This window comes from Eleutherodactylus coqui, chromosome 6 (assembly GCF_035609145.1).
Source record: "Eleutherodactylus coqui strain aEleCoq1 chromosome 6, aEleCoq1.hap1, whole genome shotgun sequence".
In the NCBI taxonomy this organism is placed as follows: domain Eukaryota; kingdom Metazoa; phylum Chordata; class Amphibia; order Anura; family Eleutherodactylidae; genus Eleutherodactylus; species Eleutherodactylus coqui.
In genome coordinates, this window is record NC_089842.1 from 81,913,016 (window position 1) to 81,940,489 (window position 27,474).

The following is a 27,474-nucleotide window of genomic DNA, read 5'->3' on the forward strand; positions in this document are numbered from 1 at the left end:
CTGACAGCGGTTGTGTAACGCAAACTGCAGTCTCAAAAAAATTATACGCAGGGCTGCAAAAAGGCCTAGCTGCGTAATAGTCAGGCACTACAACTCCCAGCAGCCAGGCAGTAAAATGCACACAGTCACAGGTAGCCCAATGAAGGACCGTTGGGGTTCTTTTAGGCAGGATTCTACACTACCACTGTCCCTGCCTCACCAGTACTGCCCCTATACTTTGTATATTTGACTGCAGACTGAGAACGCTATAGCTGTAATGGCCTGCACAGCCCGAGATGAAAAAAAAAATTTTTTGTGCAAAACTGCTCCCAGCAGCCACAACAGTAATGCACACGGTCAGATGTGGCCCTAAGAAGGACCGTTGGGGTTCTTGAAGACGCTAACAGTAGCCTAACACTCTCCTTATAGCAGGAACAGCACTCTCCTTAATCTACCAGCATGTGTCTGAGGCGAGAAGCGGGCGGGACCGCTTTAAATACTCCGCCGTCACTTGATCTTACCAGCCACTCACTGCAGGGGGGTGGGATAGGGCTGGCACGTCACAGGAGGAAGTGGTAATGCCTTCCCTGCATGTCTATTGGCCAGAAAATTGCACTAAACATGCAGGGAAGGAAATGGAATTGACTCTAGTATCGCATGGTGTTCGTCTCTAGTAACGAGCATCTCGAGTACCCTAATGCTCGAGCGAGCATCAAGCTCGGACGAGTACGTTCGCTCATCTCTAATGACAACCATTCAAATATATGGATATGAAATTTGACATTGCAGTTTACCATTAATCAAATGTGCTGACAGTTCTACACTACATGGGGTTATCCATCAAAAAGGACTGTGAAGTGGAAAGGATTTGTTCAAATTTGTATAAAAGAGTTGTATCTTTGTTACTTTTGGGGCAAAGCTTAAAATGTTCTCCAATTTATAATACACTAGCTGATATACCCGGCTTCGCCCGAGTTAATTTGGTACTGGTGTTTATGTGGGGTTCACACGGAAAAGTTTATGAAGTCGTGGTTACTTTAGAGATACTGAGGAAAAAAAATATGTTCACCATTTTGCATAGTTCTCTGCGTTACCCAGAAAAATACCACGGGGAGGCAACCATGCGACATTTCCTTTGTATAAAATGACATCAGGAAGTGAGAGAATTAGATGACATACGTAAAATTTGGACACTAATTCTTTTGCGCTTAGAATTGAATAATCGACTTGGGACCCCTTAGCTTTTCCTATTTATGACATAATCAATGCTCGTGCCAAATTTCCCGTTTCTATGACACCGGAAAGTGAAAAAATTACATTCTGTACGTAAAATTTGGACGCTAATTCTTTTGCGCATAGAATTGAATAATTAAGTTGGGACCCATTAGCTTTTCCTATTTATGACATAATCAATGCTTGTGCCAAATTTCCCGTTTCTATGCAACCGGAAAGTGAAAAAATTGCATTCCGCACGTAAAATTTTGACGCCAATTCTTTTGCGCTAGAATTGAATAATCGAGTTGGGACCCATTAGCGTTTCCTATTTATGACATAATCAATGCTTGTGCCAAATTTCCTGTTTCTATGACACCGGAAAGTGAAAAAATTACATTCCGCACGTAAAATTTCGACCCCAATTCTTTTGCGCTAGAATTTAATAATCGAGTTGGGACCCATTAGCTTTTCCTATGTATGACATAATCAATGCTCGTGCCAAATTTTAAGTTTCTATGACACCGGAAAGTGAAAAAATTACATTCCGTACGTAAAATTTGGACGCCAATTCTTTTGCGCTAGAATTGAATAATTGAGTTGGGACCTATGAACTTTTTCTATTTATGACATAATCAATGCTCGTGCCAAATTTCCTGTTTCTATGACACCAGAAAGGGAAGAAATTACATTCCGTACGTAAAATTTGGACGCTAATTCTTTTGCGCATAGAATTGAATAATCGTGTTGGGACCCATTAGCTTTTCCTATTTATGACATCATCAATGCTCGTGCCAAATTTCCCGTTTCTATGACACCGTAAAGTGAAAAAATTACATACCGCACGTAAAATTTTGACGCTAATTCTTTTGCACATATAATTGAATAATCGAGTTGGGACCCATTAGCTTTTCCTATTTATGTCATAATCAATGCTCGTGCCAAATTTTAAGTTTCTAAGGCATTTGGAAGTGACAGATTTAGATTATGTACCTAAAATTTCGACGCCAATTCTTTTGCGCTAGAATTGAATAATCGAGTTGGGACCCAATTACTTTTCCTATTTTGAAGATGATCTATTCTTGTGCCAAAATTCATGTTTCTACGATATCGGGAAGTTGGAGAACTTTTGGCGAGTCAGTCAGTCAGTCAGTGAGTCAGTGAGTCAGTCAGTGAGTCAGTGAGGGCTTTCAGCTTTATATATATAGACTAGCTGATATACCCGGCTTCGCCCGAGTTAATTTGCTACTGGTGTTTATCTGGTGTTCAGACGGAAAAGCTTATGAAGTCGTGGTTACTTTAGAGATACCGATGAAAAACATATGTTCACCATTTTGCATAGTTCTCTGCGTTACCCAGGAAACACCACGGGAGGTAACCATGCGACGTTTCCTTTATATAAAATGACATCAGGAAGTGAGAGAATTAGATTCCATACGTAAAATTTGTACGCTAATTCTTTTGCCCTTAGAATTGAATAATCGAGTTGGGACCCATTAGCTTTTCCTATTTATAACATAATCAATGCTCGTGCCAAATTTCCCGTTTCTATGACACCGGAAAGTGAAAAAATTACATTCCGCACGTAAAATATTGACGCCAATTCTTTTGCGCTAGAATTGAATAATCGAGTTGGGACCCATTAGCTTTTCCTATGTATGACATAATCAATGCTCGTGCCAAATTTCCCGTTTCTATGAGATCGGAAAGTGAAAAAATTACATTCCGTACGTAAAATTTCGACGCCAATTCTTTTGCGCTAGAATTGAATAATCGAGTTGGGACCCATTAGCTTTTCCTATTTATGACATAATCAATGCTCGTGCCAAATTTCCCGTTTCTATGCCACCGGAAAGTGAAAAAATTACATTCCACACGTAAAATTTGGACGCCAATTCTTTTGCGCATAGAATTGAATAATGGAGTTGGGACCCATTAGCTTTTCCTATTTATGACATAATCAATGCTTGTGCCAAATTTCACGTTTCTATGACACCGGAAAGTGAAAAAATTACCTTCCGCACGTAAAATTTCAACGCCAATTCTTGTGCGCTAGAATTGAATAATCGAGTTGGGACCCATTAGCTTTTCCTATTTATGACATAATCAATGCTCGTGCCAAATTTCCTGTTTCTATGACACCGGAAAGGGAAGAAATTACATTCCGTGCGTAAAATTTGGACGCTAATTCTTTTGCGCATAGAATTGAATAATCGAGTTGGGACCTATTAGCTTTTCCTATTTATGTCATAATCAATGCTCGTGCCAAATTTCACGTTTCTATGACACCGGAAAGTGAAAAAATTACCTTCCGCACGTAAAATTTCAACGCCAATTCTTGTGCGCTAGAATTGAATAATAGAGTTGGGACCCATTAGCTTTTCCTATTTATGACATAATCAATGCTCGTGCCAAATTTCACGTTTCTATGACACCGGAAAGTGAAAAAATTACATTCCGCACGTAAAATTTTGACGCCAATTCTTTTGCGCATAGAATTGAATAATCGAGTTGGGACCCATTAGCTTTACCTATATATGACATAATCAATGCTCGTGCCAAATTCCCCGTTTCTATGACACCGGAAAGTGAGAAAATTAGATTCCGTACGTAACATTTCAACGCCAATTCTTTTGCGCTAGAATTGAATAATCAAGTTGGGACCCAATTACTTTTCCTATTTTGGAGATGATCTATGCTCATGCCAAAATTCATGCTTCTACGATATCGGGAAGATGGAGAACTTTTGGCGAGTCAGTCAGTCAGTCAGTGAGTCAGTGAGGGCTTTCAGCTTTATATATATAGATTTATCAGGGGGGACTGCATTACCTTATATTGTAGAATGATTATGAGTTTATCCGCTTCTTCCTGTCGGTCTTAGATTTGTCATGAAATGTCTACTTACAGTATAGAGAGTAGAGATGAGCGAACGTACTCGTCCGAGCTTGATGCTCGTTCGAGTATCAGCGTGTTCGAGATGCTCGTTACTCGTGACGAGTACCACGCGATGTTCGAGTTACTTTCACTTTCATCTCTGAGACGTTAGCGCGCTTTTCTGGCCAATAGAAAGACAGGGAAGGCATTACAACTTCCCCCTGCGACGTTCAAGCCCTATACCACCCCCCTGCAGTGAGTGGCTGGGGAGATCAGGTGTCACCCGCGTATAAAAATCGGCCCCTCCCGCGGCTCGCCACAGATTTGTTCTGACATAGAGGAGGGAAAGTGCTGCTGGTGCCAGAGCTGCTATAGGGAGAGCGTTAGGAGTATTTTAGGCATCAAGAACCCCAACGGTCCTTCTTAGGGCCACATCTAACCGTGTGCAGTACTGTGGAGGCTGCTTTTTGCAGTGTTGCACTTTTTTTTTTTTTGGTATATCGGCCGTGCAGAGCATTGCTCCCTGCAGTAATACTCCAGGGCCAGAAGTGGTGGTTAGGCAGGGACAGAAGACATATATTGTGAGGCAGGGACAGAAGACATATTGATTGAATATAGGCAGTGGGCCTTTGCAAAAACATTTGGGGAAAAAAATCTATTTGGGCTACCTGTGACTGTCCTCAGTGTTCTGGGTCTCTGCTGGGTGTAGTAGTCCTCCTAATTCATACGCAGCCAGCTAAGTGTTACAGCAGGCTTGCGCAAAATTAATTCCTGGCTCTGTGTTGCCTCTTACATCACTGCTGTATTGCAGTCCACAGTGCAACACTCTGCAGTTATTTGACATACTCCAGGGCCAGTACTGGTGATGCAGGGACAGAAGACATATACACTGTATATAGGCAGTGGGCCTTTGCAAAAACATTTGGGGAAAAAATCTATTTGGGCTGCCTGTGACTGTCCTCAGTGTTCTGGGTCTCTGCTGCGTGTAGTAGTCCTCCAAATTCATACGCAGCCAGCTAAGTGTTACAGCAGGCTTGAGCAAAATTATTTCCTGGCTCTGTGTTGGCTGTTACATCACCGCTGTATTGCAGTCCACAGTGCAACACTCTGCAGTTCTTTGACATACTCCAGGGCCAGTAGCGGTGAGGCAGGGACAGAAGACATATTGATTGAATATAGGCAGTGGGCCTTTGCAAAAACATTTGGGGAAAAAATTCTATTTGGGCTGCCTGTGACTATCCTCAGTGTTCTGGATCTCTGCTGCGTGTAGTAGTCCTCCAAATTCATATGCAGCCAGCTAAGTGTTACAGCAGGCTTGCGCAAAATTATTTCCTGGGGTTCCGTAAGCGAAGTCAGCCTCCAACCACAGGCCAATAAGCGGCACATTTAATTACAACGTTCTGTTTCTGCACTACTGGTAATACACCATGCTGAGGGGTAGGGGTAGGCCTATAGGACGTGGACGCGGGCGAGGACGCGGAGGCCCAAGTCAGGGTGTGGGCACAGGCCGAGCCAGTGCGGTGGCCAGGGGTAGAGGCAGGGCCAGACCGAATAATCCACCAACTGTTTCCCAAAGCGCCCCCACGCACCATGCCACCCTGCAGAGGTCAAGGTGCTCAACGGTGTGGCAGTTTTTCAGAGACGCCTGACGACCAACGAACAGTGGTGTGCAACCTTTGTCGTGCCAAGATCAGCTTGGGAGCCACCACCACCAGCATGCGCAGGCATATGATGGACAAGCACCCCACAAGGTGGGACGAAGGCCGTTCACCGCCTTCGGTTTGCACCACTGCCTCTCCCCCTGTGCCCCAACCTGCCACTGAGATCCAACCCCCCTCTGAGGACACAGGCACGAGTGCCTACCGGCCGGCACCCACACCCTCACCTCCGCTGTCCTCGGCCCCATCCAGCAATGTCTCTCAGCGCAGCGTCCAGACGTCGCTAGCGCCACTGTTTGAGTGCGAGCGCAAGTACGCCGCCACGCACCCGCACGCTCAAGCGTTAAACGTGCACATTGCCAAATTGATCTGCCTGGAGATGCTGCCGTATAGGCTTGTGGAAACGGAGGCTTTCAAAAGCATGATGGCAGCGGCGGCCCCGCACTACTCGGTTCCCAGTCGCCACTACTTTTCCCGATGTGCCGTCCCAGCCCAGCACAACCACATCTCCCGCAACATTGTACGCGCCCTCACCAACGAGGTTACTGCCAAGGTCCACTTAACAACAGACACGTGGACAAGCACAGGCGGGCAGGGCCACTATATCTCCCTGACGGCACATTGGGTGAATTTAGTGGAGGCTGGGACAGAGTCAGAGCCTGGGACCGCTCACGTCCTACCCACCCCCCGAATTGCGTGCCCCAGCTCGGTGGTGGTATCTGCGGCGGTGTATGCTTCCTCCACTAAACCACCCTCCTCCTCCTCCTACGCAACCTCTGTCTCGCAATCAAGATGTGTCAGCAGCAGCACGTCGCCAGCAGTCGGTGTCGCGCGGCATGGCAGCACAGCGGTGGGCAAGCGTCAGCAGGCCGTGCTGAAACTACTCAGCTTAGGAGAGAAGAGGCAGACAGCCTACGAACTGCTGCAGGGTCTGACAGAGCAGACCGACCGCTGGCTTGCGCCGCTGAGCCTCCAACCGGGCATGGTTGTGTGTGACAACGGCCGTAACCTGGTGGCGGCTCTGCAGCTCGGCAGCCTCATGCACGTGCCATGCCTGGCCCATGTCTTTAATTTGGTGGTTCAGCGCTTTCTGAAAAGCTACCCACACTTGTCATACCTGCTCGGAAAGGTGCGCCGGGTCAGCGCACATTTCCGCAACTCCAAGACGGACGCTGCCACCCTGCGGACCCTGCAACATCGGTTTCATCTGCCAGTGCACTGATTGCTGTGCCCACACAGTGGAACTCTACACTCCACATGTTGGCCAGACTCTATGAGCAGCGTAGAGCTATTGCGGAATACCAACTCAAACATGGGCGGCGTAGTGGGAGTCAGCCTCCTCAATTATTTACAGAAGAGTGAGCCTGGTTGGCAGACATCTGCCAGGTCCTTGGAAACTTTGAGGAGTCTACCCAGATGGTGAGCGGGGATGCTGCAATCATTAGCGTCACCATTCCTCTGCTATGCCTCTTGAGAAGTTCCCTGCAAAGCATAAAGGCAGACGCTTTGCACTCGGAAACGGAGGCGGGGGAAGACAGTATGTCGCTGGATAGTCAGAGCACCCTCATGTCTATATCTCAGCGCGTTGAGGAGGAGGAAGAGGGGGAGGAGCATGAGGAGGAGGGGGAAGAGACAGCTTGGCCCACTGCTGAGGGTACACATGCTGCTTGCCTGTCATCCTTTCAGCGTGTATGGCCAGAGGAGGAGGAGGAGGAGGAGGAGGAGGATCCTGCAAGTGATCTTCCTAGTGAGGACAGCCATGTGTTGCGTACAGGTACCCTGGCACACATGGCTGACTTCATGTTAGGATGCCTTTCTCGCGACCCTCGCATTACATGCATTCTGGCCACTACGGATTACTGGGTGTACACACTGCTCGACCCACGGTATAAGGAGAACCTTTCCACTCTCTTTCCCAAAGAGGAAAGGGGTTCCAGAATGATGCTATACCACAGGGCGCTGGTGGACAAACTGATGGTAAACTTCCCATCCGACAGCGCTAGTGGCCGAAGGCACAGTTCCGAGGGCCAGGTAGCAGGGGAGGCGCAGAGATCAGACAGCATGTACAGCGCAGGCAGAGGACCATTCTCCAAGGCCTTTGCCAGCTTTCTGGCTCCCCAGCAAGACTGTCACCGGTCCCCAGTCAAGGCTGAGTTGGCGGGAGCACTGTAAAAGATGGTGAGGGAGTACATAGCCGATCGCACGACCGTCCTCGGTGACGCCTCTGCCCCCTACAACTACTGGGTGTCGAAGCTGGACACGTGGCCTGAACTCGCGCTGTATGCCCTGGAGGTGCTTGCTTGTCCTGCGGCTAGCGTCTTGTCGGAGAGGGTGTTTAGTGCGGCTGGGGGAATCATCACGGATAAGCGTACCCACCTGTCAACCGACAGTGCCGACAGGCTTACACTCATCAAGATGCACAATGCCTGGATTTCCCCAGACTTCTCTTCTTCACCAGCGGACCGCAGCGATACCTATGCAATACGTAGGCTGCACCCGCGGATGGAAGCATCGTTCTCTATCCCCATGAAAAACGGGGACCTTTTTGCTTCATCAATCTGTGTATTATATTCCTCCTCCTCCTCCTGCTCCTCCTCCTGAAACCTCACATAATCACGCCGAACGGGTAATTTTTCTTAGGCCCACAAGGCTCAGTCATATAATTTTTCTAAACAATTTTTATACGTTTCAATGCTCATTAAAGCGTTGAAACTTTCACCTCAACGAATTTTTATTTTAACTGGGCTGCCTCCAGGCCTAGTTACCAATTAAGCCACATTAACCAAAGCGATTAATGGATTTCACCTGCCCTCTTGGTTGGGCATGGGCAATTTTTCTCAGGTACATTAGTACTGTTGGTACACCAATTTTTGGGGGCCCTCGCCTACAGTGTAATCAAATGAATTTTTAGCCCACCTGCATTACAGCTGACGTTACATCAGCTATGTTGGGCACTGTAATGGGATATATTTATGTACCGCCGGTGGGTTCCAGGGAGCCACCCATGCCGTGGGTACACACGGAGTTGTAACTGCATGTGTCCACTTCTAAAGAACCCCAGTCTGACTGGGCATGCAGTGTGGGCCGAAGCCCACCTGCATTAAGCACGACATTACCTCAGCTGTGTTGGGCACTGCAATGGGATATATTTATGTACAGCCGCTGGGTTCCAGGGATCCACCCATGCTGTTGGTCCACATGGAATTCCCATTGCGGAGTTGTACCTGCCTGTGACTATTTATAAAAAAACGCGGTCTGACTGGGGCATGCAGACACCTTGACAGAATGAATAGTGTGTGGCACATAGGTTCCCCATTGCTATGCCCATGTGTGCAGCTCCTGATGGAGGTGGCACAGGATTGGATTTCTCATTGCTTCTGTACAGCATTGTGGGCTATCGCCCAGCCCCTTTTAAAGAGGGTCGACTTCCGGTTCCGGCGCCATGTAGTGAAGTAGCGGAGGAGACGAGCTCCGACCCCACCGCTCCAGAAAAGAACCCCACACAGCCGCGGATCGCGCTACAGCCCGGGAACAACCTCCGTTAGGTCGGTAGGAACTGTCAGTGGCTGGGGCGCTGTAACTAAGCGGCGCTAACCGCTCCGTTCACCCTGCTCCGAGGAGCGGCAGTGAGCAGCGCTGGTCTGCATCTGCCGAGGCCACTGCTCAATAACAACGGGTCCCGCTCCCTGTCCCTCACTTACCCGCCGGAGGTGCTGGGAAGGAAGCTACACAGAGAGGAGAAGAGACGTGCCTTCCCTCCTCCCCCCTCCCCCCGAGGCAGCTGTAGCTATCGAGGGACACACGTGCAGGGACAGGCAGCAGTGAAAAAGGAGAAGCTGAATCACCAAGCCAAAGCAGTGCAGAACTGTATAGCCTGCACTGCTGGAGAAAGTACTGCACATAACACACGACCACAGCATAACCCAGTCCCTGATAACAGTGCCACCAATATAACTCTGCTATACTAAGCAGAGGGGAAAAAAAATAATAATAATAAAAGAAGAAAAAAAAAAAAAAAAATCTTATGTGCAAAAACTGCACTTGAAAACCAGGACTCACACCCATACAGCGTACCAGAAGCCACATCTCCATCCAGCCCAGCCCCGTGTCGCTGACCCTCGGAATTCCATACGCTCAATTGAGAATTCAGGGATCCTTCCGTATATATATATACACACACACACACAAACATTACTACATTGCATGGAGGACTTTGTCATCAAAATGGGTCGTACTAAGGCAAAGCAAGTTGATACGACACCAAACACAATCCCAGAAAAAGTCGCTATAAATAAGGAAGGAACTTCGATTACTGCGCCCCCGCCTTCCCCGGCAACATCAGAAAACAACAGTCTCACAGAAAAGGAAGCATCAGTAATAGATTATAAAAAGCTGGCGATAGAGGTGGCAAAACTAATATCCCCTGACTTACAAGAAACTTTGGCGGCGACAGTTGCAGGCACTCTGCATCAGCTACACGAGGTGGTGGCGCAACATGGCAATCGTTTGGAGAATATAGAACATGAGATTGAAGTTTTGTCAGCGGAGCAAAGCTCCAAATCTAACTGTATTGACAACCTTCTAAGCGACAACAAAAAATTATGGGATCGCCTAGAGGACTTAGAAAACAGATCCAGACGAAACAATCTGAGAATTATAGGGATCCCTGAATCAGTTTTACAAAAAGACTTACGCCAACTGTGTGAATCCACGATCCCCAACGCACTAGGGATCACCCATGCATGCAAAGTCGAACGTGCGCATAGACTGGGGCCAGACGAACGGGCCACCAGAGATAGTAACTACTCACCCACAAAGAAGCGACCTAGACCGGTCATCGTGAAATATTTGGACTATACTGATAAGACCTCTATTTTACGTAATTTTAAAAGCCGACAAAACCAACTGGACATTGGGGGAGGAAAAATCTTAATCTTTGCAGATTTTTCGGCAGAAGTCCAATGGAAAAGAAAGACATTCTCACCAATATGCACGGCTCTGTACAGAAAACAACAGAAGTTCGCGCTCCTATATCCGGCGATTTTGAAAGTCTACCAACCAGACGGCTCTTGCCTAACATTTCAGGATCCGGAGAAAGCGGAGAGAGAGCTGCGACTGTCGTCACCCAGAACCTCACCAGGCCGACTGGAAGAACGCCCCCCCGCGCTCTCACGAGATGATATGAACTGGAGAGAGGACATCTCGGCCTCTTCCGCGACACCAAAGGAACAACGGCGCAGACATGTACCAGCACCGACACCAGCTACTTAAAGTTTGAGCGACGTGTAGTGAGTATGACGACTCAAACGAATGCGCTAATTGAAAGGTGAACTGTTGCAGGACTCTAAGCACAATTTCGCATTAGATTTACATTCCTGATATTGATGCATAGTTTAAGATTCTGGAGCGGAGATACAGATTTAATTAAGAGAAACGGTTTGCTCCACTTTGTTATACTATCTTTCTCTCCTTAAATATGTTAAAAAAAAAAAAAAAAAGGAGCAAAAAAAGAGGAGATGTGAGGTGATATCTCCACCATTGCACACAGATTGTGATAGATAAAGTGTTTTTTTCTCGTCTTTCCTGACGCTGTTCACGAAGTGGAAGTAAGGGAAGTCAATTCATGCACCCTCTTTTTAGGCCAATGCAAGGCATTTTTCCCTAAAAGAGGCCGCATTCTTCTTCTCTTTTTTGTTCTCTAATTCGTACTTTACGCGACTTGAGAGAACTCCAGTTTAGTAATAGTTTAGGGATTTGTTTTTCTTTCCCCCTTTCTTTTTCCCCTCTTTTTTTTTTTTCCTTCTCTTCTTTCTTTTCTTTTTGTCTTTGTTTAAACCTAAGGTGTTATTTGGTGGTTTTTCTAGCGACTTGCAAAACCTTTATCAGTTTTAGATAGACAAACATTTAATATGAAAATTATCTCTTGGAACGTAAAAGGACTTAGGTCCCCACAGAAACACACAATGATATTGCGCCATCTGAAACGGCTAAAAATAGATATCGCGCTACTTCAAGAAACACACCTAAATGAGGCGGATTACTATCGCATGCGCAGGCTATGGGTGGGGGAGGTCTATGGGTCACCCTCAGTACACTCAAAGGCAGGAGTGTTGATACTTATTAAAAAAGGTGTGGGACTGACAGTTCAGGAGCATTGGCACGACTCTAACGGGAGGATCCTCCACATACGCGTCAAAAATTGTTTGGAAGAATTCAGTATTTATAACATTTATGGCCCTAATAGCAGCAGCAAGCAATTCTTCATGGAATTGTCTGACCGGTTACTGACAGACACCGGGACACTTAAAATAGTAGGAGGAGATTTTAACTCAGTCCTCAATGATACTGAAGATCGCCGTAGCCAGGCAACGCATAGCACCACTCCTAGATATCTGGACAACACATTCAAAAAATTCTATGAGACACAACAGCTTAGCGATGTATGGCGAGACCGTAATCCAGAGGGACGCGAGTTCACCCATTTTTCCCATGCACACAACTCCTGGTCGAGAATCGACTATATACTGGTGTCACCTAACTTGATCTCTAGAGTCGCCAAAATTGATATCGGGGAAATGGTGATCTCTGATCATTCCCCAGTAGTGCTGGCAATACGCGACAAGGTCCCCAGGGGTGCCGACTACATATGGAGGTTCCCTTCATACCTAGCGGAGGATGAAACCTTCCAATCAATGTTGCGGGGATGGTGGCTGGAATTTACCTCAGATAACGAGGCGCACTCTGATAATCCCCAGCTGCTTTGGAATACAGCCAAGGCAGTCCTTAGGGGCAGACTGATCTCATATGTAGTTTCACTAAAGAGGAAGACTAACGAGAAGATAGAACATTTTAGCTCACTCCTACGAGAAACATATACCCAATTCCAATCAAAACCAAATTCGCAAAGTAAGCAGAAATGGGTGGAAGCAAAGGAAGCGTACGAACACTGGCTACAAAAACGAGAACAATTGATACATTCTCGTAGGGAGGCACATTTGTTCAAATTTGGAAATAAGGCAGGCAAGCTTATGGCCAATCTGGCAAGAGGACCATTTAATACGTCAAATATCTCAGGGCTGAAAGATCAAAGCGGTAGATTTCACTCCCATCCAAAGAAAATAAACGATATATTTCTCGAGTTTTACGCACAACTATACACACAAAAACCAATGCCACACGTCACCCCTATAGTGATTCCTCCAGATATAGAACTACCGACCCTGACCACAGAACAATGCGAGTTTTTAAACTCCCCTATTTCTCAGTTAAAAATAAAAGATGCCATCTCAAATCTAAAAAATAACAAGGCCCCGGGTCCAGATGGATATACGGGAGAGTTCCTTAAAATCCTTAAAGACCAGACAACCCCATTATTAGAATCTTTATTTAATGGATATATGCAAAATTCCCCTATACCGCCCGAAACTAATACTGCGCACATCAAGCTACTCCCTAAACCTGGCAAAGATCCCAGCAATGCAAAGTCATATAGACCAATTTCCCTGATAAATATTGATCTGAAGCTGATGGCGAAAATCATGGCCGACCGACTTGCCGTCGTGATGCCGCAACTGATCTCCCCTCTGCAATCGGGTTTCGTAAAGGGTAGATCAGCAATTGCAAAGATAAGGAAGATTCTGACCATCCTGGATGAGATTAAAATTAACCCATCAGACCATCCTAGCGCGGCGCTGCTTACAATAGACGCAGAGAAGGCGTTTGATAACGTTTCATGGAAATGGTTGGAAGCAGTGATGGATAGAATGGGTTTTAAAGGCCCTTTTTGTACCTATTTATGGAACTTATACGCAAACCCTCAGGCGCAAATATACACCCCTGGCTTTCTCTCCTCGAGATTTCCCTTGCAGAAAGGTACCAGGCAAGGATGCCCCCTCTCCCCATTGTTATTTAATATCGCTATTGAACCACTGGCCCGTACGCTAGAGGGAAATGGAGAGTTAGAGGGCATTAGGATACGTAATAAGACTGTTAAAACGATGCTGTTTGCTGACGATATCTTACTAGCACTCGCAAAACCGAATAGAGACTTACCAAAGGTCTTCAATTTACTTGAGTCATTTGGAGGGCAATCAGGCTTCAAGGTTAACACCACGAAGTGCGAATTATTGGACATCTCCCCCGGGAACAGAACAAATACCTTAGATACTGAAAGAGTCCCTGTCAACGTAGCAAAGACCTCTATTAAATATCTTGGGATAAACATAGGCAAGAGCTCCGAAAGTCTATACAGGCTGAACTATCCCCCAATTATACATAAAATTACAAATGAACTCAAAAGATGGAATAACCTTCCACTTTCATTTTTGGGCCGCTGCCAATTGATCAAGATGATCAGTTTCCCAAAGCTCCTTTACCCTCTACAAACTATCCCACTTCTGATACATAGACAAGATTTGGGAAAGCTGTATTCCGCTTTCTCTGCATTTATCTGGGCCCACAGGCGCCCACGTATTGCTTTGAAAAAGCTCATGCTCTCCAAGGATAGGGGGGGACTTGACTTCCCGGATATACGCACATACAACGTGGCAAGCCTCATGCGACATTCCCTAGACTGGCTGCAGAGGGCTGACAAATTTTCCAATTATGAACTTGAAGCAGAACTATCTCATCCGTGGAGCCCAAATGCTCTCCTACACACGGGATTCTCTAGTCTTCCACCAGAGGTTAAGCATTCTATCATGATAAAAGATACTATCGCCGCTTGGAAAGCATCTCGTAAAGCATATGGCCTTTCGTTTAAAATGTCAAAATATATGGATCTATGGGGGCATCCGGAATTTAGGGAAGGGCAGGTAAATAAAATGTTTGCAGTATGGCGAGGTAAAGGCATAGAGACGGTCCAACATCTCCTTCATCCAGTACAACCTAGATATAGAACATTTAAAGAGCTGTGTGACACATATGACCTTCCTGCATCACACTTCCTACCCTACGCACAAGTACAAAATTTCTTGCGATCCAGACTTAGAGATATCACCAGGGAGGCAATAATTAACCCTATGGATATAATTATAAAAGGTCCCCAGCAGAGGCACTCAATTTCAGACTTGTACTCTAGATTCAGGGACGGATGGACGCAACAGAATGACTCTCAGGTATTCAAGAAGTGGGCACGAGAGTTACAGGACCCTGATATACCACAGGGAATAGTAGACGGGTGGGCCTCCGTAAGAAAGGCTATTAAAAATAAGAGATGGCGAGAAACATATTTTAAAATTATACATGGAGCAATATATGGATTCAATATCCCCCCACAACCTGGAGGCCCGACAAGACTGCACGCATGCCCTAAATGTTCCGAACCCAAATCTGACTTCTTACACGGTATTTGGCACTGCCCTGAAATAAAAACATTTTGGAAAGATACTCAGAAGCTTGTGAACGTAATTGGGGGTCACACAATACAGTTATTACCACAAGAATGTATATTTCACTCTTTCCGTGAGCAACCAAAAAGTCTCAAAATGACACATACTATACTTTTAATAAGTAAGAGATGCTTATTGACAAAATGGCTGCAAGCCAAAACCCCATCAGTATCAGATATCCTACAACAGTTGAAATATCTTTTACGGATGGAGAGACTAGAGCTGGAGAGGTGTGCAGAATCTCAGGCTGAGGGCTTTTTTGAAAAGTGGCGGACATTTATAGAAAAGTTCCTAGACTCAAACGAAATCATTGAATGTATGAGGCCGTTCAGCAACACAACCTGGTATTATATTCAAGATGGTGCGGACCGCCTGGGGAAACTAAAAATAACATAACTAGGGGCGTTCGAATATACATGAGATGCTCTAGACGACAAATGTATAAACCTTGAGATGCCAGTTATTATTGCAGCTTCAATTTAATTTAACTTCAAACAAAGATGAGACTAAGAGGATACATTAGTAATTTACCACCTATATTCTTATTTTTATGTATACGATTGTTAAGTTTAATTTTGAGGTTGACTTTGTCGAATTTTTGTTATCTTAATTGGACCACGTGAACCAAGCCACAGCTGACAATGGCTACTATGTGAAATTCGGGAACCATATAAGTATGTTGTGCTTTTCCACTTATCTTTCTTTTCTCTATGTGTAACCAATGCAAGATGGAATCTCTACATATGTGACAATGGTCCAGAAGTAAGATAACAATGTAACGTTATATGATCAATGTGATACTGTTACCTTTGTTAATATGAAAAATTGACAATAAAAAGGAGTTTAAAAAAAAAAAAAAAAGAGGGTCGCTGCCTAGCCATGCCAACCCTCTGCAATGTGTGCCTGCGGTTCCTCCTCATGGCAGACGCACTTATAAATAGACATGAGGGTGGTGTGGCATGAGGGCAGCTGAAGGCTGCGCAGGGACACTTTGGTGTGCGCTGTGGACACTGGGTCGTGAGGGGGGGGGGGGGGGGTTGGGCAGCATGTAACCCAGGAGAAGTGGCAGCGGGGTGTCATGCAGGCAGTGATTGTGTTTTGTTGGAGGTAGTGTGGTGCTTAGCTAAGGTATGCCATGCTAATGAGGGCTTTTCAGAAGTAAAAATTATTGGGAGGGGGGGCACTCTTGCCGCTATTTTGGCTTAATAGTGGGACCTGGGAACTTGAGATGCAGCCCAACATGTAGCCCCTCGCCTGCCCTATCCGTTTCTGTGTCGTTCCCATCACTTTCTTGAATTGCCCCGATTTTCACAAATGGAAACCTTAGCGAGCATCGTCGAAATACAAAAATGCTCGAGTCGCCCATTGACTTCAATGGGGTTCGTTACTCGAAATGAACCCTCGAGCATCGCAAAAATTTCGTCTCGAGTAACGAGCACCCAAGCATTTTGGTGCTCGCTCATCTCTATTCTCCATCCTTTTACTGACTGAGGATGTGAATGGGAGTAGTGAAAGAATTTAATATTATATTAGTAAGACATTACCACGTGTGTCCTCCTTGTCTGGGATGGATGAAGAATCTGGAACAAAAAATAAAGTTAAAAGAAGTTATAGTAATAGAAAAGCAAAAGCCAAAAGTAAATATTCAACAAGTATCCTTTATTGCCATGTTTCCATTTTTAGTAACTAAGAACAGCTTTACTAGGAAACTGATTCTCCTTGTGGAGATCCAGCAAGGTATAAAGGGATATTCCTATCTGGTTTTTCATGACTGAGATGAGAAAACCCAGAATCTCTGTTTCGACTATCTGTCGCAAAGAGCCGAGCGCTTAGGGTTGCGCTCTTTCTGTAGCGCTCATTGAAGTGAATGGGAGCTATGGAAATAGTGTAGCACAGCAGACTACGTGATTTCTGTAACTTGTAGTATTAGGGAAACAGCATAACCAGCTGTGCTATGTTGTTTCTGTAGCTCCCATTCACTTCAATTGCGTCTCTTTCAGTAGGCTCCGTCCGGGTGGCTGGTAGCCATAGGAGCCGTTTCCAATCTCAGCTATGAAAAGCAGAGATAGTAATATTCCTTAAAGTCACTGGTCTCCAAAAAAATATGCAAAAAAGTGTCTTCCAGATACTACTGACACTTACACACCTCCTATAGGCGCCTAACCTGAAAAGTCAAGATAGATGACAACCCTATAGGTTAATGTCCAACCCCTTTAAGAGACCTCCCTGCTCTCCCCCGCTGCTCCCCGCCCCCCGCCGGTACCCGAATCTTTGCGGGCGAGCAGGCAGGTACTCGGTAAGGACGATACTCTCTCATCTCTGATGGTTATATATAATGGATGTGAAATTTGTTACAATGCGACCCACCATTAACCATATCCGCCAGCAGTTCTATATTTTATGGGATTGTCCCTCGAAAAGGACTGGGAGGGGAAGAATTGGTTCAGATTTGCATACAAGAGTTGCGTCCTTGTTATTTTTGGAGCGCGGCTTAAAATGTGCTGCAATTTGATACTCATATGTCATGGGGTCTGCATGTAGAATGATTAGAAGTTTATGTATCAGCTTCTTCCTGTCGGTCTTATATTTGCCATGAAGTGTCTACATACAGTATAGAGAGGCCTTTACATGACATATTGTGTCTGACTGTTAGTCCTCATGTCCACTTGCACGCACGGATTTCACTGCTAAATCCCACAGTGAAATACGTGTGTGTCGCGGCCATGGAGAGGGAGAATACATTATACTCACATCTCTGGGTGCTGTGGGGCTCTCCTCTGTGCAGGCCAGATCTTTTTTCTTCCGGCCAGCAGATGTGCTCGGGATGCCGGCAGTGTGCCGTGCGCATGAACCGTGCACACCATTTAAAAAAAAAAATTCTTGCTCTCCCGTGTATCCGCAGCACAGCACAAAAACAGCTGCAGCCGTGTTGCGGATACGGACGGCTCCCATAGGCTTCAATAGAAGCAGCGGGAGCCGTCCGTGCGGCAGACTCACGGGAAAATGGAGCATGCTGCGATTTCTTCCCGTGTGTGCGACTCGCACGCCGGGAAAAAAGCACATCCACATGGATTTTATAAATAAAATCCACATGTGGACATTGGGCCTTAAGGCCTCATGTCCACGGGCAAAAGAAGAATTAAAATCCGCAGCAGATTTTAACTCTTCTCCTGCCCGCGGATCCGCGCCCCATAGGGATGCATTGACCACCCGCGGGTAGATAAATACCCGCGGATGGTCAATAAAAGTGATTTTAAAAAAAATGGAGCAAGAAAAAATCTGGACCATGCTCCATTTTCGTGCGGGTCTCCCACGGGAGACAAAAATCGGATTTTACTCACCCCGCTCCATTTCTTCTCTTCGCCGCGGCGCCATCTTCTCTCAGTCGCGGCCGGATCATTTTGCTTTGGGACGGCGCATGCGCGGGGCACGTCACCGACGTCATCCTGCACATCCGCCGAGCCGAAGAAAGAAGATCCGGCCGCGACGCAGAGAAGATGACGCGGCAGCGAAGGAAGGATCCGGAGCGTGCGAGAGATGAGTTAATTCTGATTTATTCTTATTTTCAGCGCTCATGTCCGCGGGGCAGGAGGGACCCGCTGCAGATTCTCCATGGAGAATCCGTAGCGGGCCTGATTTTCCCCATGGACATGAGGCCTAATGCAGCATTTCTGCACGTTCCCTGACATTCACCAGTCACAGTAATAGTGGTTGTCACTTCTATGTGATAATTATATGTCCCCTCATGTTCTTCTCTTGCCTCAATTGTTGTCAGGGTGCAGTCTCCTATATTTTTGTAAGACCCCTTCCACACAGGCGACGGTGATATCGCAGCGAGAAAATCGCAGCAATAACGCATCTGTGCTCTCTCTGTGTGATGTTGTGTCACTACAAAGTCACACTACTTTGTAGCGCTCTTTTGCCAAGATTTTTTTTTTGGGGGGGGGGGCTTGAATTATAAGCCCTACCCTGAAATTAAGCACTAGCCGCATTAAAAAATATTTTAAAAAACACAATACATCACCTAAGAGGCCCCTCCGCTCCTCCGCACTTCTCCTAGCAGGTCTTCGGCACTTGTTTGAACTCTTCTCTAAGCGCTTCCTAAATTGGAGGTTCAAAATCCCGCCTCCAGTAAGCGCTGGCTCTGATTGGTTTTCGAGCGCCATGGCTCAGCCAAACAGAGCCAGCACTCAATGAACCAATAACACCCATTCAATGTGATTGAATGTCCCCACAATGACCTCTACACATGTCATAGTGCATTGCCACAACATTATCCTACAGAAGTTAATAGTCAGGTACTGTCCATTGTGAGACTGGCCCATGAGTTCTGCTGTAAAGCATATCTTTAAATGCTCTTAACTGCAGCTCAGGCTAGCTGGCCGACCCATAGTCACGTATAGACAATCGAATAAAAAATCTATAAATAGAAAATGTAAACAAATTAGAAAAATTGAATTTGTTTCAATATCTGGTTTTAATGAGCAAAAAATCTGGGTGATATGTTTACTTTAAGTCCTCCTGGTCCAGTTGGTGAGGGGTATGGTGGTTCTAACTGACACCGGAAAGAATCTAACTCTAGTATTTTACTATGGAGCCCTCTTACTTTTCTTTTCTGCATTTTTACCTGAAACTGGAACTTCTCACAGTTCTTGGATACTTTACATTACTTGGTATGTAAGGTCTCATGTAAACAGACGTAGTATGGCTTCACATTGTACGCAGCCATCATAGTACTACCATATCGGTGTATGGGGATTCTGCTGTCTGTCTGTAGCCGATGACTGCATACATATAAATCAGATAGAAAACAAATCATGGCATGTTCCATTGGATTCTATATGTTCAAAGATATTTAGGCATTGCTTATAGGCAAGAACAGCTCCGTGCATTCATTACATCCACTTTTTTTTCTCATTAAATTTTTTATTAGTTTTAAAAGCAGAGTTTACAGGTATGCATGAGTATGATTACAATTAGGCAAGAATTATTACAGTAGCAATTGTAATCATACAATCTTATTTCTGCTTGAAACCGTTTGTAATTATATGAATCACAGGTAGTAGTTTTGGGTAGGGCAAGGTATGGGGGGAGGGTAGAGAGGGGAGGGGGGAGGTGAAAAAACATAGGGGTTTATAGGGAGGTTGGGGAAGGGAAAACAAAGATAATAACAGTTTTAGACATCAAGATGGAAAGATGCTATACCATTGGTTCCATACTGTCGTGTATTTAGAATATGTGTCGTTTCTGAGCGCAATACTTTTTTCAAATATCCCATGTTCAGTTATAAGCTGTATTAAATCATTTATATGGGGAATTTCCATGGTTTGCCATTTTCTGGTTAGGAGTAGTTTTGCCCCCATCAATATATGGCAGATTAACTGTCTCTTTTCGGGTCTGATTACCCCGAGGTCCAAAAGCAAAAGTGCCGTGGCAGGGAGTTCAGGGATTTTGGTGGCTGAGATTTTATTAATTAATGAGTAGACAGTGGACCAGTATGGGACAATCAGGGGGCAAGACCAAAGAATATGGAGTTGGGATCCCTCTTGTCCAGATCCCCTCCATCATAGGGCCTCAGGGGCCATCCGTCTTTTCTTTAGTTGGTCTGGTGTGAGATACCACCTTGTGAGGGTTTTTAGGTGAGTTTCTATTAGGTTGGCACTTTTTGTCGCTTGCTTGGCTCTTTTAAAAGAGTCCAGCCAGTTATCTAGTGGGATCTTTGTTTTTAGGTCCTTTTCCCAATTCAAAAGGTGGCATCTCTTGCCTGATCGAAGGTTGCTGGTCATCTGGTCATAGAAACTTCTAGTTGTGCTTTTGTTTCCTTTTTGTAGTTTCGTTATGTTTATGATTGTTGTGTGTGGGAGCGGTATGTTTTGAGGTTGGATGGTTTGTAGTATGGATCTTAGTTGGAGATATCTGTACATCTCGGTCGTTGATAGATTAAATTGCTGGACCAGTTGAGAGAAGGACTTCAAAGTATCCCGCTCAAAGAGATCCGTTATTTATTCTATCCCCGCCTCAGACTATGTGGTTAGCCGCAGGCCCGGTATGAAATGCTCTAAAGTATCCAACGGAATTTTGTTTTTGTTTTGAGTCTTAGTGTGTTCTATGATTTGTGTGTATTTGGTCCATGCCTCAATAGTCACGGTGATTGTTGGTGAGGCAGGTGGGGAATGTAGTTTCGACCTCAACTGTGGAGATAGTGTTGCCAGGATGGTTGCATATATTAGAGATTTTAGGGATTTAAAGTTAGTTTGTTCTCGTTCCAAATTGACCCAACCTGTCGATGCAGAGTGGGTGAGCCACTCCCTTGACTGGTTAAGTAGTATTGCCAGATAAGAAGATTCTAGGTTGGGCAGATCAACTCCCGCCTGAGTTTTATGTAAGGTCAAAATAGAACGTGCCACTCTGGGTGGTTTACCATTCCAAATGTACTCTGACATCTGACTTTGAAAGTTTTGTAGTGTTGCTTGGGGAATTGGTATGGGGAGTGTTCTAAAGTAGTATAGGATTTTTGGAAGAACCATGTGGTTTGCTGTTTTTTAAAGTCATTTAGGTCTTCCTGTAGTGACTTCAATAGTGGAGAGTAGTTGGCTGAGATGGTACTGGACAGGGGGAAGCAAATTTGGATTCCGAGGTATGGAATGTTTTGAGGCTGCCACTGGAAGGGAAATTCTTGCTTTATATCATTTTTTAAGTCATTTGGTATATGAATGTCCAATATTTGTGACTTGGAAACATTCAATTTGTAGTACGAAATTTTTGAGAATAGAGTTAGAGTGGAGCATACATATCTCAAGGAGGTTATAGGGTTAGTTATCATAATTAGAGTGTCATCTGCGAATAAGCTGATTTTGTGTTGTCTAGTTTTTGTGGGTATTCCTTTTATATTAGGGTTTAGTCTTATGAACTCAGCCAGGGGTTCCATTGCTAAGATGAATATTAGGGGTGAAAGTGGGCAGCCCTGACGGGTCCCATTAGTAATGAGGAATGTCTCGGATAGTGTACCGTCTACTAGGACTCTGGCTGAAGGGGAAGAGTATAATGCTTTTATAGCATTAATGATATTGCCTGTAAGGCCAAATTTTTCTAGCACAGAAAAAGTGTAGTCCCAGTGGAGACGGTCAAAAGCCTTTTCTGCGTCTAAGGCTAGGAGTATGGCCGGGGTATGAGACGATTCTAGCATGGAGAGGAGGTCAATCACTCTCCTTGTAGCATCGGAGGCTTGTCGTCCTTTTATAAAGCCCACCTGGTCTGAGTGGACTATGGATAATAAAACTGTCTGTAGTCTCTGGGCAATAATTTTTGAGTACAATTTAGTATCGCAATTGAGCAAAGATATAGGACGGAAGTTAAGGATGACGAGTCTTTACCAGGTTTAGCGGGATTGTGGCTTCGAGCATTTCTCTTGGAAGTTTGCTTTGTTGTATTGCCGAATTAAACATTTGGGACATATGTGGGGCTAGGATTTCTTTAAAGGATTTGTAGTACTCATTGGAGAAGCCGTCTGGGCCTGGGGATTTTTGAAGTTTTAGTATTTTTATAGCGTTGGTAATTTCTTGGGTTGTTATGGGTTTGTTTAGGTTTTTATTTTGAGACTGAGATATTCGGGAGGTTTAATGTTTTAAGGAAGGATGATATTTCTTTTTGGTTTGGCTGAGGGGTGGAGGGGTCCTCTTTAAGGTTGTATAGTTTTTCATAGAATTTGCGAAAGCACTCTGCAATCTGTTTTGGGTGCGATATTTTAATTTCTTTGTTTTCTGGGTCAATTATGTAAGGGATTTTAGTTTTAACTCTAGTTTTTTTGACTAAGTTTGCCATCAGTTTGGATGGTTTGTTCATCGTGGAGTAATATGCTATTTTTGTGTTTTTAATGGCTTTGTCAAAGTTGTCAATTAGAAGGGAACATAGCTTATGTCTTAGATCAAAGAGTTTTTTATGTAGCTTGTCTGACTGGATGCTTTGTAAGCGAGATTCAGTTTTTGTAATTTGAATGAGAATATCGTTGAGCTGTTTTTTCTTGTCTCTTTTGTGCTTTGCGCTAATTTTGATGAGGATTCCCCTAATATACGCTTTATGCGCATTCCATACAGTTGTGGGAGACATCTCCGGAGTAGCGTTGATTTTAAAGTACTCCGTGAGAGCGTCTTTTATGGTTTTTGTGTGTTGAGGGATCCCCATCAAAAAGGTGTTATTCCTCCACGTGCGTCTCTCCCCTCCCTCCTCTCCCCACGAAAGGTGGCTGCGATGGAAGCATGGTCTGACCATGTGGCTTTATCAATTGAAGCATCTGTGCTGAAGCATTCATGCATCGAAAGCTATTGTAGAGGGCTTCTTTTTATAGCCAGGGGTTTAGATTTGGATATCTTCTACGTGTCTGGCTTGTTGTGTCCATGGTTTCATTAGGAACGAGATTGAAGTCCCCACAGACTATCACCCTACCTCTTCCATGCTTCCGCAGTTTTTTAATTGTTTTATTTAGGAAGCATATCTGTGCTTCATTTGGTGCGTAAATGTTCAATAGTGTGAACGGGACAGAATTCAAAGTCCCTGTCACCAGAATAAATCTTCCTCTAGGGTCTTGAAGAATTGAGGTGGTTTGTACACTAATCGTGTCTCTAAACGCGATCATCACTCCTGCCTTTTTATTTGGAGCGCAAGCTAAGATTATCTTGGGGAATTTAGTGTGGTTTATTTTTGGACATGCGGAAGCATCGAAGTGTGTTTCCTGCACACATAGTATATCAGCCTTTTGGGTTAACCCTTCTCACCATAATGATGAGCGTTTGAATAGTGAGTTTAACCCATTAGTGTTTATGAAGAGAAGTTTAATCGCCATTTTTGAGTACAGTAGATGTCATTCCCGAGAAGAACTGTCTGACTAATACATAAAACGTAACGTTTATTAAATAATTATATAAAATTCGTGGACGAGTACATACACAAAGTATTTAAAAGAAAATAAATCTAACACCCAAGGGTGATGAGCGCAACCTTGTGTTTGAGACCTGAGTAACTCAACGAACTCCTTGGAGACAAGGTGCTTGAATATACATCACCTACTGTCTATAAGTCATACGTCATCGTGATGTAATCACGTATGGCTACAGACCTCTAATTGTAGTGTATATATGAGAGGTATTATTCAAAGTTATAAAGAGGCAATACATCAATAGATTATGCCTCCTTCATCTCCCCTTGTATTGGGTGGGATATATCAAAGTTCACTTATACAGGGCAAAGCAGAAATCTGTTATTCCCTCTAAGGTTCGCAGTAAGTTAACCCTGAGGTGAACTTCCTAGATAGTAGATGCTCAAAGAGGTGAAAGGTGGAATCAGGTTGTCAATTAATCCTCTTGATCTATACCCATGGGATTATACGGATATACCGGGGGTTACTGAATATATTTCGCAACTCCTCACCAACTATCCCAGGTATAGTAGTCAGTTGGAATTCCTATCTGTCATATGTTATTGAGTGTAGTTTTACTTCTCTCAATAATAGATCCTGGTCAGGATTCCTCTATATGACATGTATCTCCATTGAGTGTGTTTTTATTCCACCAGCCCTGGGTAACGATGCTAGTGTACCATTATGCGAATTAATATTACTGCATTAGGTACACCTATTCAGCATGTGTATTTATATTACTGCACTAAATGTACCAACATGCCGACTGATACTGCTGCATTCAGTGCACTCCTTATTATTACTGCACCAAATATATGAAAGATTCTATCTTTCTAGTCTATTTCTAGTCAATCTCTTTCTAATCAACGCGTTTCCGCAACAGGTCCTTTTGCCTGTTGTTTCATCAGGACAGAAAGCAATACTATAAGGCTGGAACTTAGATGAATAATCTCTCAGTCTCAAGCAATTTTTGACCTAACTTGTAGATTTAGATAACATACGCCCAAAACTCCACCAAATGCAGCAGTGGAGAGTAAGGGTTAAATTGATTTAAGTGCAACAGCCCATAGATTCAGGGCACAACTTGTAGCACAAGCACCTACATAGATAGAGGCAGCAATGGTAAGTGAAACTAATGCTCCAACTTAAATACTAATAGCTCCGCCCACATTGGTCATGTGGGGATGTCTCTGGCCCCAATCAGGTCCTTAGGAATCCAACACACCCTCCCTGTGACGTCAGTCCGTCGTTGCGTGATCAGGTGACCATTCCGAGTGCCTCCCACTCATCTCATCAATTCATGCAACGTGACCGCGTCATCACGCACGGCCGTGCCACGTCATGACGCCAGCGCAGATTTCTACCTCGTCTGTAGGTTACAAGTGGCCTACTGGGCAAAAATTCTCTCAGATCACCATCCTTCATGAGGATCAGCTAAAGCCATCATCCGATCCAGCTAAAGCGTGGAATACCGAAAGGCCAATTTATTAGAACAAGGCGTAACTGCTCCAATGAGAGCGATTACAATCTCAAGGCTGCGGAGATGCATAGACGATTCCGAGACAGAGGGTACCCAGAAGGAGTCATTAAGAAATCAGAGATGATAGTTACCGAACTGAGGAGAGAAGATCTACTGGAACCTAAACAAAAATCTATATCTGAGTTGACACGAATTATCGGTTGCTTCGATGATAGATCACAAGATGTTCGAAACATACTCATGAGACATTGGGATATCCTCATGAAGGATGGTGATCTGAGAGAATTTTTGCCCAGTAGGCCACTTGTAACCTACAGACGAGGTAGAAATCTGCGGGACAGACTCGTACACAGTCATCTGTCCCATGTACCAATAAGTCCAACATGGCTTCCAGTAGAAGCACCAAAGGGCTCTTTCCCATGTGGTAGCTGTAAAGCATGTAAGTACATGCAAAAAAGCACTACCTTTACAAGCCCTTCTATACAGAAAATGTACAGCATCAGAGAGTTCATTAATTGTCGTACGAGCGGAGTGATCTATCTGGCTTCATGTCCTTGCCCGTTGGTATACATAGGGAAGACTAAACAGCAACTACGGCGTCGTGTGTTAGCTCATATTGGGAACATCAATAGAAAGGAGCAAACAAGCTTAGCAGTACATATGAAAGAGGTACATGACAGTAACCCAGATCTGGTGACATTTCGAGGCATTGAATGCGTTAGGGACAATGGAAGAAGAGGTAATTTGAATAAAAGGCTATTACAGAAAGAATGCACATGGATATACAGATTGGATACATGTGCACCCAAGGGCCTTAATGAGACCCTTTCATTTACCTCATTCATTTGAAAATTACAATAACATCATACTAAGTATTTCCATCCTTACATGCATTGTTCCCTGCATTTTACCGTGCATTCTTTGTACGGCCCATATAAGAGTCCTCGTAATGATGCTATGGAAATGGGGGTAATCTGTCTCCTGTTCCATGAATGTATACTACTCTATGAAAATCTGCTGAGACCATAGTGCTATGATCTATAATGTACACACATCTGTATCGGTGTCCACAAAAAGGACCCTTCTAAGATTCCATCTCAACTCACGTGTGTTGCTCCATTCTCCCTAGTGAGGGTATTATATATTAGATCAATGATGTAGAGAATAAAATTAAAACTCTGGTGGGTTATTCCAGCTATTAGTCATAAAAGTGCTGGATTAATATACTTACCTTAACTTGTGCAGGTATTCCGATATGAATTTAAATCAAAGAAACCAAGACACGGAGATTTGTGACCTCTTTTATTATTGGACTGTGGACCTAGATGTCTCTAGGCACAACACTTACCCCTCCATGTCATCTTCATCAACACAGGACATCTCCGGCATCAGGGATGTGTCTGAGTACCGGACAATAAACTAAGTCCAAGCATAAAACTCTATGCGCATGCGCCAACCTATTAAAGACTAAGTCCACAATCGGAGGGTCTGCGCATGCGCTAAGACACGAGATATGGGAGGGGTCAGCTACCTACTCCCATTGGCTGTGGATATCGATGACATCGACGCCGCGACGGAAATCGTCGCGGTATGTTCGCGTCATCACGCTACGTCGTGGCAACGCATCCCCTATAGTGGGATATGACGCTGGCGTCATGACGTGGCACGGCCGTGCGTGATGACGCGGTCACGTTGCATGAATTGATGAGATGAGTGGGAGGCACTCGGAATGGTCACCTGATCACGCAATGACGGACTGACGTCACAGGGAGGGTGTGTTGGATTCCTAAGGACCTGATTGGGGCCAGAGACATCCCCATATGACCAATGTGGGCGGAGCTATTAGTATTTAAGTTGGAGCATTAGTTTCACTTACCATTGCTGCCTCTATCTATGTAGCTGCTTGTGCTACAAGTTGTGCCCTGAATCTATGGGCTGTTGCACTTAAATCAATTTAACCCTTACTCTCCA

The 27,474-nt window shown here is 44.7% G+C and overlaps 2 protein-coding genes across 2 annotated transcripts in view; both read right to left on the reverse strand.

The window, feature by feature from the left end:
• LOC136633618 (sialic acid-binding Ig-like lectin 14) overlaps positions 1-27,474 on the reverse strand; it is a 157,619-nt gene that overhangs the window by 19,800 nt on the left and 110,345 nt on the right. The gene's annotated exons all lie outside the window — the stretch shown is intronic.
• The window catches only part of LOC136631690 (myeloid cell surface antigen CD33-like), a 51,943-nt gene that overhangs the window by 14,220 nt on the left and 10,249 nt on the right, over positions 1-27,474 (reverse strand). Inside the window, exon 4 of the mRNA XM_066605981.1 lies at positions 16,657-16,692. Coding sequence (XP_066462078.1) covers positions 16,657-16,692 — 36 coding nt within the window. The remainder of the gene's footprint in view (positions 1-16,656; positions 16,693-27,474) is intronic.